Source organism: Strix uralensis, chromosome 26 (assembly GCF_047716275.1).
Source record: "Strix uralensis isolate ZFMK-TIS-50842 chromosome 26, bStrUra1, whole genome shotgun sequence".
NCBI lineage: Eukaryota > Metazoa > Chordata > Aves > Strigiformes > Strigidae > Strix > Strix uralensis.
Window position 1 is genome coordinate 536,918 of NC_133997.1, and position 16,207 is coordinate 553,124.

The following is a 16,207-nucleotide window of genomic DNA, read 5'->3' on the forward strand; positions in this document are numbered from 1 at the left end:
TAGAAGCGCTCGGAGATGCCAGCCCCCCCCAGCTCCCACGGGCAGGGCTGGGGGCAGCCCCGGTGCTGCCCCGCTCACGAACCGCTGACTCAGCACCCACTGCCAGTGGCCCGGTTGCCACCGCAGCACCCATTTCCCACAGCCCCTGCCCTTTGTGCCATCTTCCCCGCAGCCCCCAGAAACGCAAAGCTCAACTCCCCCCTCCCCCGCCAAAAAACCCCAACAAAATGCTGCCCTTCAAGCAGGGCACTGAGGTGAGAGGCTGGGGGAAGGCACGGCAAAGCGTTTCCTCATCCCTCCCCGAGGAGCAAGAGGAGAGGGCGACTCCAGAAGCAAAACCAACTCCATTTCACTTTTTTCCTTGGGAAAGATTTTCAACCAAGTTCTAATTTTCCCAAAAAAGATTCCTGCCAGAGGGAAGCAGGCTTTGTGCCGGTTCCATCACAGACAGCTGGTTCCCGTGCAAGGCGAGTGTGAGCCTCCCCCCACCGCCCCCCGAAAGCAGCACGGCTGCCCGAAGGGGCTCCAAGCGCCTCCAGCCACTGCTCTCGTTCGCAGAACTGCCCGCCCGCCCTCCGCATTGGGGATATTTTCTACGAACAGGGGGAAGGAAGAAAGAGAAGAGGAAATCACCGTGTTACCGGTAAAAAAAAAGCAGAACGCCCCACAGGGAGGCACAGAGGGTTTCGGTTCTGGGCGTCGCGCTGTTTCGCAGAAAGGGGCCCCGGCGGGCTCCCCACTGCGCTCCGACCACCCCCCACCGCCGTGAGGACCTGCTGCGGCCCCGGTGCCATCGCCCGCGCCCCGCCACAGCGTTGTGTGAGCGGGCTGGTGTGCTGGTGCCGTGCCGGCGTGGGCCGTGGGGGCCGGTGAGGTGCAGGCGTCGCACGGGGCCCGCGCTTATCTCTCCCACGCAAAGGCAGTTTGTGTGTCATGCAGCAGGCTGCGACCGCAGCCCGTGCCCAGCCACAGATAAGAGATCCGACACCGGCGCTGGCTGCACCGCTGGCAGCCACCTCCCTCCACCAGCCCCGATCGCGCCACTGGCGAGCAGTTCGCTGGGTCCCTCTGCACCGAGCATCACCCCACGCCCCCCCCCAGCCCTTTTCCGGACCAACTCGAGCATCAACAGAGCCCTGATACACCTCAGCAATTGAGATGCCCGAACTTGCAGACGTCCCCGCTCCCACGCCAGAGCAATTCCCAGCAAACCCCCAAGAAGGCAACGGACCACCCAGAGACACGCAGGAAAATCCGGAACCCGTGAGCCTCCCCGAAAGGCTCGTGCTGCCACGTACACATGCTTCCAAGAAGACTGGCTGGGTTTTGGTTGGATTTTTTTTAACGTGCAGGCTGTGCTGCGGTTAAATCGAATTTCTTAGAGTTGTAGCCTTCACGGGTTTAGTCTGTGCACACCAAAATTAGTACAACCTGTCCCTAAAGACCATAATAAAAAATCACGTAGTAAGCGCTTTGCCTTTATTTATGTCAGTGCCGGTTTCAAGGAGGATGAATCACACTTCCTCCTTAGCACTCCTTTCTAATATGATTTACTATAAATAATGCGCGGAGAAAAGAACGAGGGAAGGTGACAAAGGGCAAAGCATGCAGCGCCCAGCACCGTCCCCAAACCGGTGGGCAAGAGGGTGAAAGCACTTTCCACAGTTGTGGTGGAGCTGCAAACAGCACGTGGGTTGTGACTGGTGTAGTACCTGGTGGATAAAGGCAAATCTGAAACAAGATTAAATCCCAGGCAATAGCAGTGTGTTTTTTATACAGATATACACACGTGTACTAGTTACATTGTGCCTTTAAAAAAGTCCCTGGGATTTACTTAAAAACCACCGCAGGTGCTCACCAAGGGGAGGCCCCTCGCTGGCCTTGGCAGAGGCCGAGCTTTGGGCGCGGGGACACGCGCTGCGCCAGTGTGGGCTCTGCCGGCCGCGGGGCTCAATGCCGGGAGCTGCGCGGGGGTTCCGACGGGCCGCAGCGTCCTGCGGCCCCTTCCCAGGACAACACGCTCTGACCTCGTGGCGCCGCGCAGATGGACGGAGGGGCCCAACGCTCCCCACCGTGCTGCCAGCGGGGACCATGAGCCCACCCGGACACTCGCCTCTGCCACGTGTTTGTGCTCTTTCCGACCTCGCCAACGTGCCGGCGATGGAAGCGGCCTGCTGTTTGGGGCTGGGTTTTTTTAGTTTCTCTTTGTTTTTCCGCTCAGTCGGTGTCTGCCTTCTTTATAGGTCACCAAGGTGAAAGCAGGCGTCCTCCCCCCCGCTGCACGCGGCGCTTGCAGGCAGATGGAGGCGCGTTTTTTTGAGAGCGGGGTGCCGAGGTCCCCTCCGCAGCACGTAAGGCCAGGACGGTGGCACTGCCCGTGCCGGCACCTGGCAGCGCTGCCCCGTCACGCTGCCTTCGGGCGGGGAAGAGGCTGGCGCGCAGCAAGGCAGCTGCTCCTCATACACGCCGAGCGGAGCACGGGGTTATCAGCCCGGCTGATACACGCAGATAAACAGCCCGTCTCCCGCGCTGACACCGGTAACAAAGCGGGTGTTTAACACCGATTTATGGCGGGCGGCTCTAGCGAGGCTCCGCGCGCCTTGCAGCGCTCGTGCCTACGTGGAGAAGTATTTCCTCAATTGCATATCACCAAGTTGTTTGCTAAACGGCGTGCCAATAAAACGGCAACGATACGGCGAAGGCCGACGGAAAACTAAACCAGCACAGCAGGGCGCGTATCCAACCTTAATCTACTTAAAATCAGTTAAGAACACTACAGCGAAAATGATACGGGTGGCCCTGGCCCTCGGCCAGAGCGCAGAGCCTCACGCCTACAACCCAAATTTTACGGCGATGCTCTCTTCTTCAGCTGCAGAACGACCGAGCCAGGGGATGGTCTTGCCAAAAGGAGAAATCCACCTTGATCTGCGAAAGCACGTGGTCTGGCAGCGCCCAGCGCTCTCGCAAAGGTGTCTGCTGCTCCCCGCGCCAGCTGCCGCAGTTCTCCGAAACACCGCGAGTGCAAACCCGTGTTCACAGCCGGTACCGAGCGCTTCAGGCACGCTTCGGCCTAGATAAAGATTATCCATAACGGCTACACACGCAGCGCTCCCGAACGCCCCGCAGCGGGTCTGCGCCCCAGCTCGAGCCTGGGAATACCAGGCGGTGCCACGACAGCACGGAAAGTCCTGCCCGTGTCAAAAGGCGCCCAACCACGCGCAGTCGCCTGCCTTGTCTGCATTGGTTCCAAACGATGTGTAAACCTTGCTCTGCGGCTCGTGTCACACAAGTCCCCTCCATCTGCATTTCCCCACGTACCACCCTCCTTGTTTCAGCCGGTACCAGTGACAAGGATGCTTGGCAACCGCCGGCTGGTACCGGGGCTGGGCAGCGAGCCACCTCCACAAGCCCGGCGAGACCTGTGAGGCGCAAGGACGCAGCCGTGGCATTTCGCTGGCAGGCACCCGGCTCCCATTGCTGACCCCGTGTGCCCGGACAGGGCGGCCCGCGGCGGCAAAGCAGGGAGCGATGCCCCACGAAGGACTAAACGGAGCACCAAGCGCTGAGCTGCCTAACACCGGGATGGGGTGGGGGGGAGAAAAAAACCTCGGAGGCAGAGTGACACAAGCCAGGACTGCCGGGTGAGGAGGAATGAATGGAATAGGCTAATTTACACAGGAAGTGAGCACTTACCAGACCCTTCATCCCAACACACAAAACCCTCTGCCATATCTGGAAGCAATTACACCCAGTTAACATGATCTGCCTGCCACTAAAATTAACTGCAAACAGAAATATTTTTCACTTTTGCAACAGGAGATGCCATGGCCCCGTGTTTGGCTGCCGGGAAATATTTAGTAATTACTCATTTAAAGCCTCTCTTGAAGCTGTCAAGGGGCGGGGGGGCGCGGGGGGAAGTAAAAGAAAAATCTTGCTAATTGCGAGCAAAAAGGAAAATGCAGATCGTTTTACTCTACCCAAGGAAAACAGATTTACGCACTGGTGTAGCTAAAGAGCCAACGTCGCACAGAGGCGGGGAGGGCTGCAGGGATGCTCCATCAGGAGCTGCCGGGGCTGCCCTGCACCATTTCCACACGCCATGGGGAAAAGGAAAAAAGAGTCGTGAGCGTCACCCTTGGAACAGCACCAGCTCTCCGAGGGTCCCCCTGCACGGCCGGTAGAGACGTTTTTAACCAGCATCACTCTATGAGTTATAATGAGAACCGAAAAGGCTCCACCAAGCTCCTCCAACTGCCGCAAGCAACATCGAGCGAGCGGGCTTCGGGGCTAAAGTCACCCCAAGCGTCCGTATCAGGGTGGTTTTACACATTGGGGTCCCAGCCCCGCGGGGGTTGGCCGGCACAGATCCACCCGCCCCGGGAAGGGAGCCTTGGTGGGAGGCGGGGGCACGCGGCGTCCCCTCGCCCCGGGCAGCCCCTCTGCCACCGGCATGCCGCGCTGCATCTGCCCGCGCGCACCACCCCCAGCCTCGCCGGCCCGCGGGAAGAGACAGGAGTTATCGCCGGGCAAGGGGAAAAAGAAATAAAATTTTAGAGCAATTTATTAAAAAGTGGCAGTTTCTGACGGGAGTCTCAGAGTTTTGCTTTCAAACACATCACCCACCCCACTGAAACGGTGCCGAATAACTGACGGAACACCACGGAAGGCAAAGGGGGCTCTTCCCCCGCCGCGCTAGGAGCCAAGTATGGAAACGGTTAAGTGCCCCACTGAATAAATCAAAAGTTCAAGGCTGCAACATACCACTCCGTATTCCCCCTCTGCCTATGACAAGAACCAGAGAGCCCCCGAAATCCCAAGCATCCTGAGCGGGGTCTCGGCCGGCGCTCACAGGTTACACGCTCGGGGTCAGCGCCGCGGACCTTAGCGGCAACATTCATTTCCTGAGCGGGGCACGTCCCCCTGCCCATAAAGCTAATCAGAGCTTCCTCGCCCGGCCGCCCCGCGCTGCCGGAGCCGTGCGGCAGCGGCAACGCTGGTTTCCATTAGCCCCTTATGATGCCAGGTGCCACTAATAAGGCCCATCAGCAAGAAACAAGAGCTGCCAAGTCGTCTTCGGACTCTGGAAGTAATCACGGGCAGAGTTTGGGGGGCTGCTGGCTTGTTTTTGTTTTTCCTTCCCCCTCGTTTTGCATTTTTCTGCCTTTTTTTAAAGTTTCGATTGCAGTGGAACATAAATTGCCAAATGCTTAAAATAAAATAAAAAACAACTACTGTATCAGGCTACCAAAATTAACACTAATAACATCTCACAAAGCACTTGGGATCCGATTTATCACGTTCATTGCTTTAATGGTAGACTGCATCTGTTTCTCACTGTGACACGTCGAGCAGTGCCAACGTGCCTAATGGCATTAGTAGTACAAGGCTCAGCTAATCCACGCAGAGACGGATGGAGGTGAGGCTGGCAAAGAACGAGCCAAGCGCCGGAACGTTTCCCTACACGGATACTTCGAGTTTGCCCTGGCCCTGACGTGACAGCTCCGTGCAGACAGCGGGCCAGCGGGCTACACGTCACAGGGATCCCTGGGCCCCGAGTCCCTGCGGGGAGCTGCGGTTTCCCCGAGCCGGAGCGTTTGGGATCGGCGGGAGCACCGACCCCTGGTCCCGCACACCGGTGGCGCCTGGGTACATCTGCTGCTTCAGAAAAAGAGGGAAAAAACCTGCAGTTCAGGGCACTGCAGCCGAGGGGAAGAGCTGCCTTACTCCTGCCCTTACCATCCTCCACCCAGAGCACACACCTTCTAGATGCCCACTCAGCCACGAAACCTCAAAACGCCAAACCCAGACCTGAAGTCTGGCACGGAGCTTTCCTCGAGGCGCATCCCCCCGTACCACCGCCAGGACGGGTCCCTTCCAGCCTAAACCGCTCGCCGGGGCATTCGCCCGCTGCTAGCCTCCACGGGCCCGACGACGCTGTCGCCACAAAGCGCTTTCGTTTTCCAGCCCAGCATCTTCGTCTGGCACGGACACACGTGGCAAACGCTGGCAGCGAGCGGCATCGCTGCGGCGGGCGAATCCCCGGCAGCGTCGGGGCGCTGAATGCTCGGCCATGCCCCTCAGGAACTGTATTGAATCACATCCCCACCCGCAGGCTTCCCCGTCGCTGTCAACATTAAAAGAAATGAAACTGCATCTTTCTCATGAAGTTTTAAGGTATTTAACTTCCGTAAGAAAAATTGCTCCAGGCTGAGCACGGCACTCGTGTCGCAGCTCGGGAGGTTTTTCTTCATACAAACAAATCCAAAAAGGGCCGCTGAACTATGGCTTTTTTGTCTGCAATTAGAAGCGACGATCGATACTAACATTAGATTAAGTTTGAACTTTGCTGAACCTAGAAGGAAATCTTTTATAAAAAAAATTAAAGAGTCGCCGATTCAATATACACTCAATTAGTCAAAATCATAAGCTCAGTAAAGCAGCAAAAAAACAGATCGTGCAGCAGCTGGTGGGCTCGGGGACCCGAAGCCCCCTGCGCCGGGTCAGCGCTGAGGCCTGCAGCCACCAGAAAGTAACAGCCCAGCGCTCCCGGCTCGCTGTGTCGTGACACGGCACTGACAACACTGCCACGGGGCCGAGGGCAGCCGTGCTCCCGCCCGGGGCTGGGCAGGCCACTGTCCCTCGGGCACCCTCTGTCACCCGGGGCGAGCCGTCCCCCCCTGCGCTTGCCAAAGCCCGGCGCAAAGCCAGCCCAGCCCTCTTGTGCACGCGTTCCCCATGCTAATGAAGACGGGAACAACACTCAGAAGGCTCCGAGACTGTAAACATATATATTTATACTTATATAGGCATGTGTGTGTGTAAACAAACATCCCTGCCATATGTACGCGCTCGCCTGCGTGGCACAACCAGGCTCGGTACGCGCTGGCTCCCCGCGTCACCTCGGGATGGGTTTGGGGTCTGCCCGTCACCTGTGGGGGCTCGGCACGTTAAAGCCACCGCACCCCACGCCAGGCAGCCCAGCACCCTGCGGAACTGGGGGGTGCCCCTCCCCGGCAGCTCCCCGCAGCCGGGAGCGACTCTGCTCCAGCACCGCCGCGCTCGCTTCGGCGTCGGAAAGCAAAACCACAGCAGCAAATGCGCAGCAGAAGGAGGTCAGCGAAAGCCGGCAGCCGACGAGCAGCGCGGCGGAGCCCCGGCACATCCTGCCCCCGCCAGCAGCCGGCTCAGGGAGGGGGTGCCAGGTCCTCAGTGTGGGTGCACCCCCCCAGACCACCTCTCCACCAGGCACTGGAGCAAGGAGGAGCCCGTCGGCGGCTGCCACGGCTGCCAGAGCTGCTCCAGCAGAGAGTTACAGACCCCGGTCTAGCATCGAGGCTGTTTAACAGCTCAGTGAATACAATAGGATCCCACAAATCCTCCCCAAATGGAAATTTTCACAAGGTCTTAGAAAGCAAACACTATAAAAAAGCCACGTGAGAGCCCGTCTACACACAAACCCCCTTGGATTTCAGCTTCTGGGGTGGGGGGTGGGGGGGTAAGTTCACTTGACTGTTGCCCAACACCTCTCAACGTGGACGGTCTTACAGACCAGTTTAAAAATGGCTCAGAGGCTTTGGCTCACCCTGCAAAGTTTGCCAGCGCCAGGTGATCAGCCTGAGAGCCAGGAGAGGCCAAAGGAGTTTGGCACCGGCTGAAGCGAGCGCCTGCAAGGCTCCGCTTGCAGCGGCCGGCGCTCAGCCCCGCGCTTCGGCCAGCCCCGCCAGCCCGCCCGAGCACAGCGTGTTCCCAGCCTCCTGATAAGGATCATGAATAATTAAGAAATAAGCTACGGCCGCAGCCGTGGCTGTCAAAATAAGCTGAGTCCCGGGAGGCACGGCGAGACGCGGGCTGCCGCGCCGGAGAGGCCGGGCCCCGCTCCCCCATCGCGCGGGGAAGGATGCGACCTTCCAGCCTGCCCTGCTCGGGGCAAGGCCCCGGCGTCGCGGTCGCCGCTCTGGGGCTCGCAGGGGGAAAGGGAGACGCTCGAGCCCGTGGCAGAAAGACACGTTAAAATTCTCCCTGAGCCTCCACTGCAGCTCTCCTCCGGTGACGTTTGGTCTGCATCACCGCGCGGCCGGGGAAGAGCCGCACCGAGGCAGCTTGGGGCGCGCCACCCACCACGAGCCCCGGCTCTCCCGCTCGCCAGCGGGGGGAACAAAGCCGAAAGCGGCTGCGCGCCCCCACTGAGCCGGGGGACCCAGCGGCGACACTGCCGGTGCCCGCACACCCGTGCCGGGTCCCCCGCCGGTGGGGCGCAGCAGCTCGGCCGCCCTCCCCGGAGTGCCTGGTGTGCATCAGGGCTAATTAACCTGTTGATTCATTAAAAATCCGAGGCAGGCGCAGCCCAGGGAGGCTGCAAGCAGCTCCAGCACCGCGCCGGTGCTGCCGTCCCCCCGGCTGGACGCTGCCGTCCTGCCCCAGGGCCGCGGCCGTGCTGGCTGAAGTGTGCCCAGCACCCTGGGGTCTGACTGGCGATGCTGACTGAGGTGCGATAATTAACGCGACTCTTCCCCGGCCAAATCGGGGAACGAGCTCTGGTCCCTGCTCCCGCGATCGGGAGGCAGCAAAGGCGGGGGCACCAAACTCATGTGCCGGTAACAACCACCGCGCTCCCACCCCACGACAGCTCCCCAAGATACGGGGCTCGGCGCGAGCACAAAGATCCCTCCCACCCTGAGATCGCTCCCTGCAGCCGCTGGAGATTCAACCCTGACCCCGGCCCCGCAGGGGGGGACAGGCCCCCGGCTCTGCGGCAGCACGAACCCTCGGCGCTGGCCCCGGCCGGAGCTACGCGCTACTTTGCACACAGTGTGAATATCGCACGAACCGGGAAGCCGAGCGGCGCAGAACAGCCGGGCTGGCACGGCGCTGCCCGCAGCGAGCCAACTGTCATCACCGCAGCCGGATCCCGCAGGTCTCTGCCCCCTTGACCCGCGTGGACGCGCCTGGCTCTTGGCCGAGGGTGGGCGAGGGCCGCCTGACCCCTTGGCATCCCTTCACACACCGCTTACACGCGTGTCCCGACGCTCAAGGGGCTGCAAGCGCAAGCTGCCGGGCGGAGGCCGGCCAGGGAGCCCGGCGGGGTTTGTGCCAGCAGGAAAGCTCCGGCCTGAGCCCCGCACGGGCTGTCCCCATGCCACGAGGAACCTTCTGGCACGGCTGCCAGAGCCGGGCAAGTTGCAGCAGCTTTCCACCGTGGTTTCGAGGTACGCGGCGAGAGCTCCACGCTGACACCACGCTCCGGCAAGACTCACCTGTGCTGCTCGAGGGTCTCGTTGTCCGGCAGCTCTGCCCCGCACACGCTGCACTGCTCGCCCAGGGCTCGGCTCTCCGGCTTCATACCGGCCGCCAGCTCGCCCAGCTTGCTGAACAGCTCCCGCTGGATGAAGCCCTGTGGCAGCAGCCCCCCGTAGGCGCTGAAGTCCATGGAGACGGCCAGGGCCGGCTGGACGTGCAGGCCGGAGGCCACCGAGGGCGGCACGCCGAGCACCGGCTCAGTCTTGTGGTTTGGCAGCAGCGAGTAGATGCCCAGGGGCTTCTCGCCCGCGGCGGCGGCCGGCTCAGGCGGCGGCGGCAGCCCCTGGCCGGGCTCTGGCGGCAGCTCGGCGCCCTCCTCGCGGGCATAGTGCAGTTCGCGGGCGCTGGTGATGACGCTGCCGCGGGTCGGGGTGCCAGGGCCTTCCCTGCCCTTCTCGTCGGGCTTCTCCCCGCCAGAGGCGCTGGGCTCGGCCGTGCGGGGGCTGTCGTGGCTGGAGGTGTCATCCACCTGCATCGCTTCGGTTTTGACCTCGGCCGGGCCAGGCGGGCGGCGGGCGGCGGCGGGGCGCGAGTCCTCGGGGGCGGCGGGCGGCAGGGCGCCCTGCAGCAGCGACTGCCCGATGGTCATCAGGCTGTCCACCGCCGCCTTGGTGGGGCTCATGGCGGAGAGGGGGCCGAAGGAGGCGGAGGCGGAGGGGCTCTGCTCTGCTGCAGTCGCTGGCAGGCTCTGCCCGGCCGTGCCGGTGTAGCCGCTCTCCTCGCCGGCGGGCTTGGAGACGAAGAGGCCCTTGATGTACCTCGACCTCCTCTCCTCCTCTTCCTCGGCAGCGGCGGCGCCTCCATCGGCCATGGTACCCTCGGCGTCGTTGTCCTCAGAGGCCTGGATGGTCTCCAGGATCTTCAGGCACTGCTCCTCCAGGTACTCGATTTCCAGGATCTCGGCGGCGTAGAGCAGGTCGTCCAAGTCTTCGACCTTGGCCTGCAGCGTGGCGGTGTAGGCGTACTCCAGGATCTGCTGGAAGGTCTTTGGCGAGAGGAAGTCCAGGGTGTAGTGCTGGCTGTTGCGGTGGAAGAGGATCTCGAACATCTTGCTGGTGCAGGCCAGCACCGTCCGGTGCGCGTGGAACTCCTGGCTGTCCACCATGATGACCACGTCGCAGAGCGTCCCCGCCAGGCGCATCTGGTTGGCTTTGTGCAGCAGCCCGGTGGGGTGGCAGGGGTTCTGCAGCTGGATCGCGCCCATCTTACTCACATCCATGGCGCTCCCGCCGCTCGCTCATCAGGGTGCCGAGCCGTCGCTCAAATCTGGGACCAGCTTTGTGTGCCGGCTATCTGCGAAAACAAAAGGCGGAGGGGGGAGAGGAGCGGAGAGGGGAGCGAGGGGAGGGAGGGGGGGAGAGGGAAAAAGAGGGGAAAAAAAGAGGAGGGCCGGGGGAGGAGAGGAGAGGGAGGTCAGCCCGCAGCCCGCCGGCGACTCGCCGAAAAGTTTCTGCGCCGGGCTCGGCTGCCGGGGCCGGGGAGCCGCGTTCCCCCCCCTCCCCGCGCCGCTACCGCCCGGGGAAGGGGCCGCGTCCCCGCCGCTCCCCCCCCCCCGGCTCCGGCGCGTCCCGTCGGGCAGCGGAGCCCGTTCAGGTGCGGGGCGGGGGGGGATCGGGGGGAGCCCGGGGGCAGCCGGGGGGGTGCCGGGGGGGTCCCCCCGCCCGCACTCACGGCGGCCGGCGGCTGCTCCGGCAGTTCGCACTGCCCGCTCTCATCGCCGCCGCCGCCGCTCGCCGCGCCGCGCAGCAAATCACGGCGGCGCCGGCCCACGGGCCGCCCCGCGCCCACGTCAGGCCGCCCCCACCCCCCCCGCACCCCCCCACCTCCCCTCCGCCCAGCTCCATCTTGAGCGCGGGCGCCCCCCCCCGGCCCCGCCCCGCCCCGCGCATCCCCGGCCCCGCCGCGGCACCTTGCGCGGAGCAGCGCGGAGCGGCGCGGACAACAGGGAGGAGCCGAGGCACCCCACCCCCGACCCCCCCACCCGCGCCCACGCGAGACAAAAGCGACCCCGCGGGGGACATCCCCCCCCCCCCCCCCCCAAAGTCCGGGCTTTAGAAGCGCAGCCGCGGCTTAAGGGCGGGAGACGGTAAAAATCCCCCCCGAAGCCAAGTTTGGGGTTCGTTGACGGGGGTTTTGGGTGCGAGGCGTCGGGGACACGACGCGACGGTTGAACCCCCCCACCCCGGCACCGCAGGGAGGGTCCCCGTGACGCGGGGGTCCGCCGGGCGACAGCGGCCTCGGTGCGGGGGGGAAGCCGAAGGCGACTGCGACCCCGGGGATGGGCAGCGGCAGAGCGTGGGCCGGGGGACACCCCGCGCTGGGGGACACCCCGCGCGCTCCCACCACCTCGACACACCCGCGTCGTCTTCGGGGGCCAGCGCGGCCGCGGCGACACGGGCCTCTCCCTCCCCACACCGCAGCCGGCGCAGGGCCTGGCGTCGTCAGCTAAAACAACAGCTCCGGCCGGTATTAGTACAAAGATACCCTTGGGGTAAAGCAGCGCAAATGTAATCTAAGGAGAACGTTATGGGGAAGTGTGTTTATAATTATAATGGGATTTAATGTACTTTGGGACCAGATGATAGCAGTCATTTAACGAGAACAGCCTCATAACGGAGGCCTCACAATGAAAGGCGGCGCAGCTCGGGTTATTAGACGCGTACGACGACGCAGCGCTCGCGGTGCTACGCTGAAGGGTAAGGCGGCAGCTACCCCCGTTTTTTCGGGGGTTATAACTCCGCCGTTTGCGCGGGCAGAGCGCGCACACGCGGCGCAGGCAGCCGGCGCGCCTGCAGTACGGTTTTTTTAATTGCCTCAAACCGCCCAAGTTCCTCCCCCTCCCTGACTTTTAAATCCCAAGGAGTGAAAGGGGGGGAAATAGCGAGACAGTGTGGTTTCAGGTGTTTGTTTACCCTCCTCTAACTTTTAAAAGGCTCGGTTTCAGGACTGAAATTTTGCAGACGGTTAGGGGTATGTTTTTAGTGTAGCTCGCATGAAATTAAGCTGCGTGAGTCCCATTAGCAATAATGGAAATCCCACGGCTAAATTCCCAGGCAGCATCCTGAAAATTAACCCCCCAGTCCTTCCCGTCAACTGGTGCGTTGCACTTTTTGTTGTTCCTCTAATACATACAGTAAAAGCTACTGAGTTGTTTAAGAGACCGACTTCCCGCAGCTGCCTCTCCCGACAGGGACCGGCCGGCCTCCGACCCCGAGCAGGAATCCCTGCGCACCCCGGGCAGCGGCGTGCCCGAAGCCCTCCCTGGTTTCACGCCGGGCCGCCACGTTGGGGCTCCGGGCAGAGTGTGCTGGTGTCTTTGAGACCCCCCAGAGGGTTTGGACATGAGGGTGGTTTGGCTTGTAAAGGCGCAGCAAGATGGAGGAGCTGGTGAGACAACTGTGGCCAGAGCATCTCTCCACGGCGGTCAGCCCAAACCAAAGGGATCCCCCCACGCTCGGGGATTTCTTCCCTCGCCCGCCCCTGTGTCGGAGCCAAAGCAGGCTCTGCGCACCCCAGGCATGGCGCAGGTGCTCCCGAACTCCCGCGGTCCTCCACGCGCCCAAGAGTTCCCTTGCTGGCAGGAAGGCACAGCGATCGCAAAAAGCATAAAACGGAAAAAAGCCAGAAACTCTTGTCCGTGACCTCAAGCATCAAGTCCCTTTCCCCAGCAACACCCCCCACGGGCTGCACTGGGCACCCACTAAAGCAACACACCTCACGGGCCAAGGCACCCGTGAGCTCGCTTACACCAGGCGCATCCACCTGCAGAGGAAGGGACCGATCCAGACGCATTCATGAGCCAAAGAGGAGAAGCAAAAGCAGCCACTTGCCTCAGCGCCCCGGAGAAGAGAGGACAAAGCATCTCCCGGGTCGAGGCATAGGACCTGCGGGCACGCCGTGAGCTGGGCAGCCTCGGGGCAGAGCAGGAGTGGCCCCCCCGGAGATGCTGAAATGAAGCTCAGGAAGCCACCGCCGTGGCCTTCGGGGTCATTTCCCCACACCCCGGCACGGGAGTTAATCGCCCGTCGCTGCCCCCAATACCTTCCATTTCCCTCCCATCTCTCCCCATCAGTTTCCAATTTATTTACTTTTCTGATCTTAATCCCCACCTTGTAGTGTAACGTGTTTATTAGAAAGGAACCAGCACGTTAAATGAAGCCAAGCTGGGCTCTCGTGTTAAATAGCAGTCACGCCCAAGTGCCTCTCCATGTGCCATTACTCCAAGTGATTGAGGCAATTTCTTCCTCCGCCACGAGTTTCAGTTGTAAATCTCTCAACCAGATACTGGGGCAATGATGTGCTGCCTGGTGCGATTATTATTAACCTCCAGCATTAAACTCGTGAGATGCCCATGGTTTCTCAGGAAGGTCTTCCTGTGAAAGGACCGGGCGGAGCACTGGCATCCTTCCCGGGAGACCCAGGGATTCCCTTGGATCCGCTTCCAGCCCTCCCGGGACCCCCTCGGATCCGCTTCCAGCCCTCAGCCTTTCATTTCTTTTGGACGGGGGGACGCCAACGTTTGCTTTCCCTGTGGAAGGAGCCTGGCGAGCAGCAGCAGGCCCGTGGGAAGAAAAGCTGCACGGAGCACAGACAGGGCAAAGAAACGGCCTGGACGTACTCAAGGGTGACAGCAAGGGCAGCCTCGGGCTGCTCCTGCAGGGCTCGGCTGGGCCCACGGAGAGGAAGAGAAGGGAACAGGAAAATCTCCAAAATTACAGTAGGAACTGAAATTCCTTGTTCAGGGTGCTTAGCCCACAAAAAAACACTGCAAGAGACAGCTTTAGCAAGAAGGTTCACCAGCATCGTCCATCCTGGGCAAACAGGAGGTGGGGGGGACTCACCCCGGCCGGCTCCTCCCCATCCCCCCCGAGACCCACGCGCAGGCAGCCGCTCCTCTCCCTCTCCTCTGGGTCGCTGCCCTTCTCCGTCACCCGTGCTCCTCCAGCAGCATGACACGGGGCCATCGTCCCCCACGTTCCACCCCAGCGAGGGACGCAACGGAACAGCTCCCCCTTCTCCACCTTGCTGGGCCCCAGACTGGGTTGCCCCCAGGCCAGCTCTGCCCCCAGACCTCCCCCTGCTGCTTCGGGGAGCGGCTGGTGCAGACCCGAGCGGCGCACAGGGCGAGGGGATGGGAACTTGCCGACATCACAACTCGTACCTCATCTTAGGAATAGTTTTGGTTTGCTTTTGCTGTATTTGGAGGGTTTTCCAGTCTTGCTGGTGCGGAGCTGAATTATGAAACACTGGACCAAGGATTCTGTGCAAAGTAAGATCTCTTAATTTAAATCCAAAGTCCATAACTTTTAAAACTGATTTTTGCTATTACTCCAGCCTTGGAGGGAGGTTTACAGCACCCGAGCTCTCGCGTGCGCACGCTCTAGACCAGGGTTCTGCCAGGCACGGTAGCTTTGCTCAGAGACGGGGCAGAGCGTGGTGCTCTACTTTTGCGTGCGGCAAGCTGACAGCTTATGAAAAGATGATTAAATGTGTTAGACTTTATTTCGGAAAAAAACCCCTAAACACACAAAGCTGTTTGTAAGGGGGAGGGCGGGAAGGCGCGGCGAGCCCCTGGAAGGCTGCTCAGCGTGCAGCCACGGCGTGTTAAGCTGCCTGTGAAGCCCATTGATTAGCACCGGGCGCCGTCCGAGCCGCGCGGATATCGGAGCCGAGCGCATTGTGGCGGCACGGGGAGTGGGGGAGTCGAACAGGCCCTTTATTGTGCCCCCGCTCGCTGCACAAAGGGAACCGGAGAGTCGCTGTGAGCACGCAGCTGGTCGGGGGGCTGCGGCGTGACACAGGTGGCACAGCCCGGCGCTCGCCTCCGAGCTGGCCTCGTCGCCACTGATGCCAAAGGGAAGCTCGGCAGGAGCACGGCCACAACCTGGCCCCACGCCGCCGCGCGGGAGCTCGCCTGTGGGCGCGGGAAAGGTGAACGCGTAAAGTCGATTAATTCAGAGGGAGCTAACGAGACACGCGGGGACCCTCGTGGGGCGAGTGCACTGCAGAAACCCTTGTCCACCCTTCCCCAGGCGCGTTCCTCTTCCCTTCGGCCTGCCGGCCCTGGCTCGACAAGGGGCAGGACCCGGCCAGCGCTGGAGCGTGTGGATGAGGTGCGGTGGCAGCTGCCAGGAGAACGGCATCACCCGCCTCGTCACCGAGGAGCCCAGCGTGTCACCGTGCACATCTGCCGAACCGGGCGGCCGCCTGCGCGCCACCGGTGTCTCCCCAGCCTGGGAAAGCCTCCCTTTCCTCCAGGGGTTGGTTTTAAGCCGGGCTCCTTTAAGGGCTATCGCATCCGAGCGACAAACGGGGGACACTAAAATCCTCACGGCGCGACGTTTCTGCTCGTAAGCGCCGCTCTGAGTCACAACTTTGCGCATCCGAGCGGCAGCTCGCAACCGGGCGACCAAGTCGATGCCGTTACATCACGGGAGGGGATTAGCATCCCTGCGGGCCTTCCGAGGGCAGGGCCGGGTGGCCACGCACCAGCCATCCATCGGTGACCGGGGACACGCGTGTCCCTCCCTCCCGCCCTCCCCCTGCGCCCCGGCTGTAGGTGCTGCGCAGCCCCTAAGACAATGAGGCTAATTAGCGGCTCAGGGCCCTGAGCCTGCGCGGGCCGGGAGGCTGAGCGGGAGCTGTGACTCAGGAGGGCGGCAGCCCCGGCCAGCCTTCCCGCATTCCTCCCCTAAATCCCCCACACAAAAGGGAATTTAGCCACAGTGACTCAGCGAAGGAGCACAAACTTTACAGCCGGGCTTTGAGCCGCCGTGTTTATGTATTCCCCCCCAGCAACGCACTGCCGGGTTAGTAATTAAATAAAAATGTCTCCCTCTAGCAGGCTGTGACCTCATCATTTGTACAGGGCCTATTTTTAGCGTTACCCTTTGTACGTATCCGAGAGAGC

The 16,207-nt window shown here is 61.9% G+C and overlaps 1 protein-coding gene across 2 annotated transcripts in view; it reads right to left on the bottom strand.

Annotated features, from left to right (window-relative positions):
* Positions 1 to 11,050, bottom strand: part of ZBTB16 (zinc finger and BTB domain containing 16) — a 60,338-nt gene extending 49,288 nt beyond the window's left edge. Inside the window, exons 1-2 of one of the 2 annotated variants that reach the window (XM_074894941.1) lie at positions 10,969 to 11,050; positions 9,255 to 10,590 (exon numbers count right to left, since the gene is read on the bottom strand). In XM_074894941.1, coding sequence (XP_074751042.1) covers positions 9,255 to 10,516 — 1,262 coding nt within the window. In that variant the 5' untranslated portion in view covers positions 10,517 to 10,590; positions 10,969 to 11,050. The remainder of the gene's footprint in view (positions 1 to 9,254; positions 10,591 to 10,968) is intronic. The other variant, XM_074894942.1, reaches the window with a different exon arrangement.
* Positions 11,051 to 16,207: the final 5,157 nt, after the last annotated feature.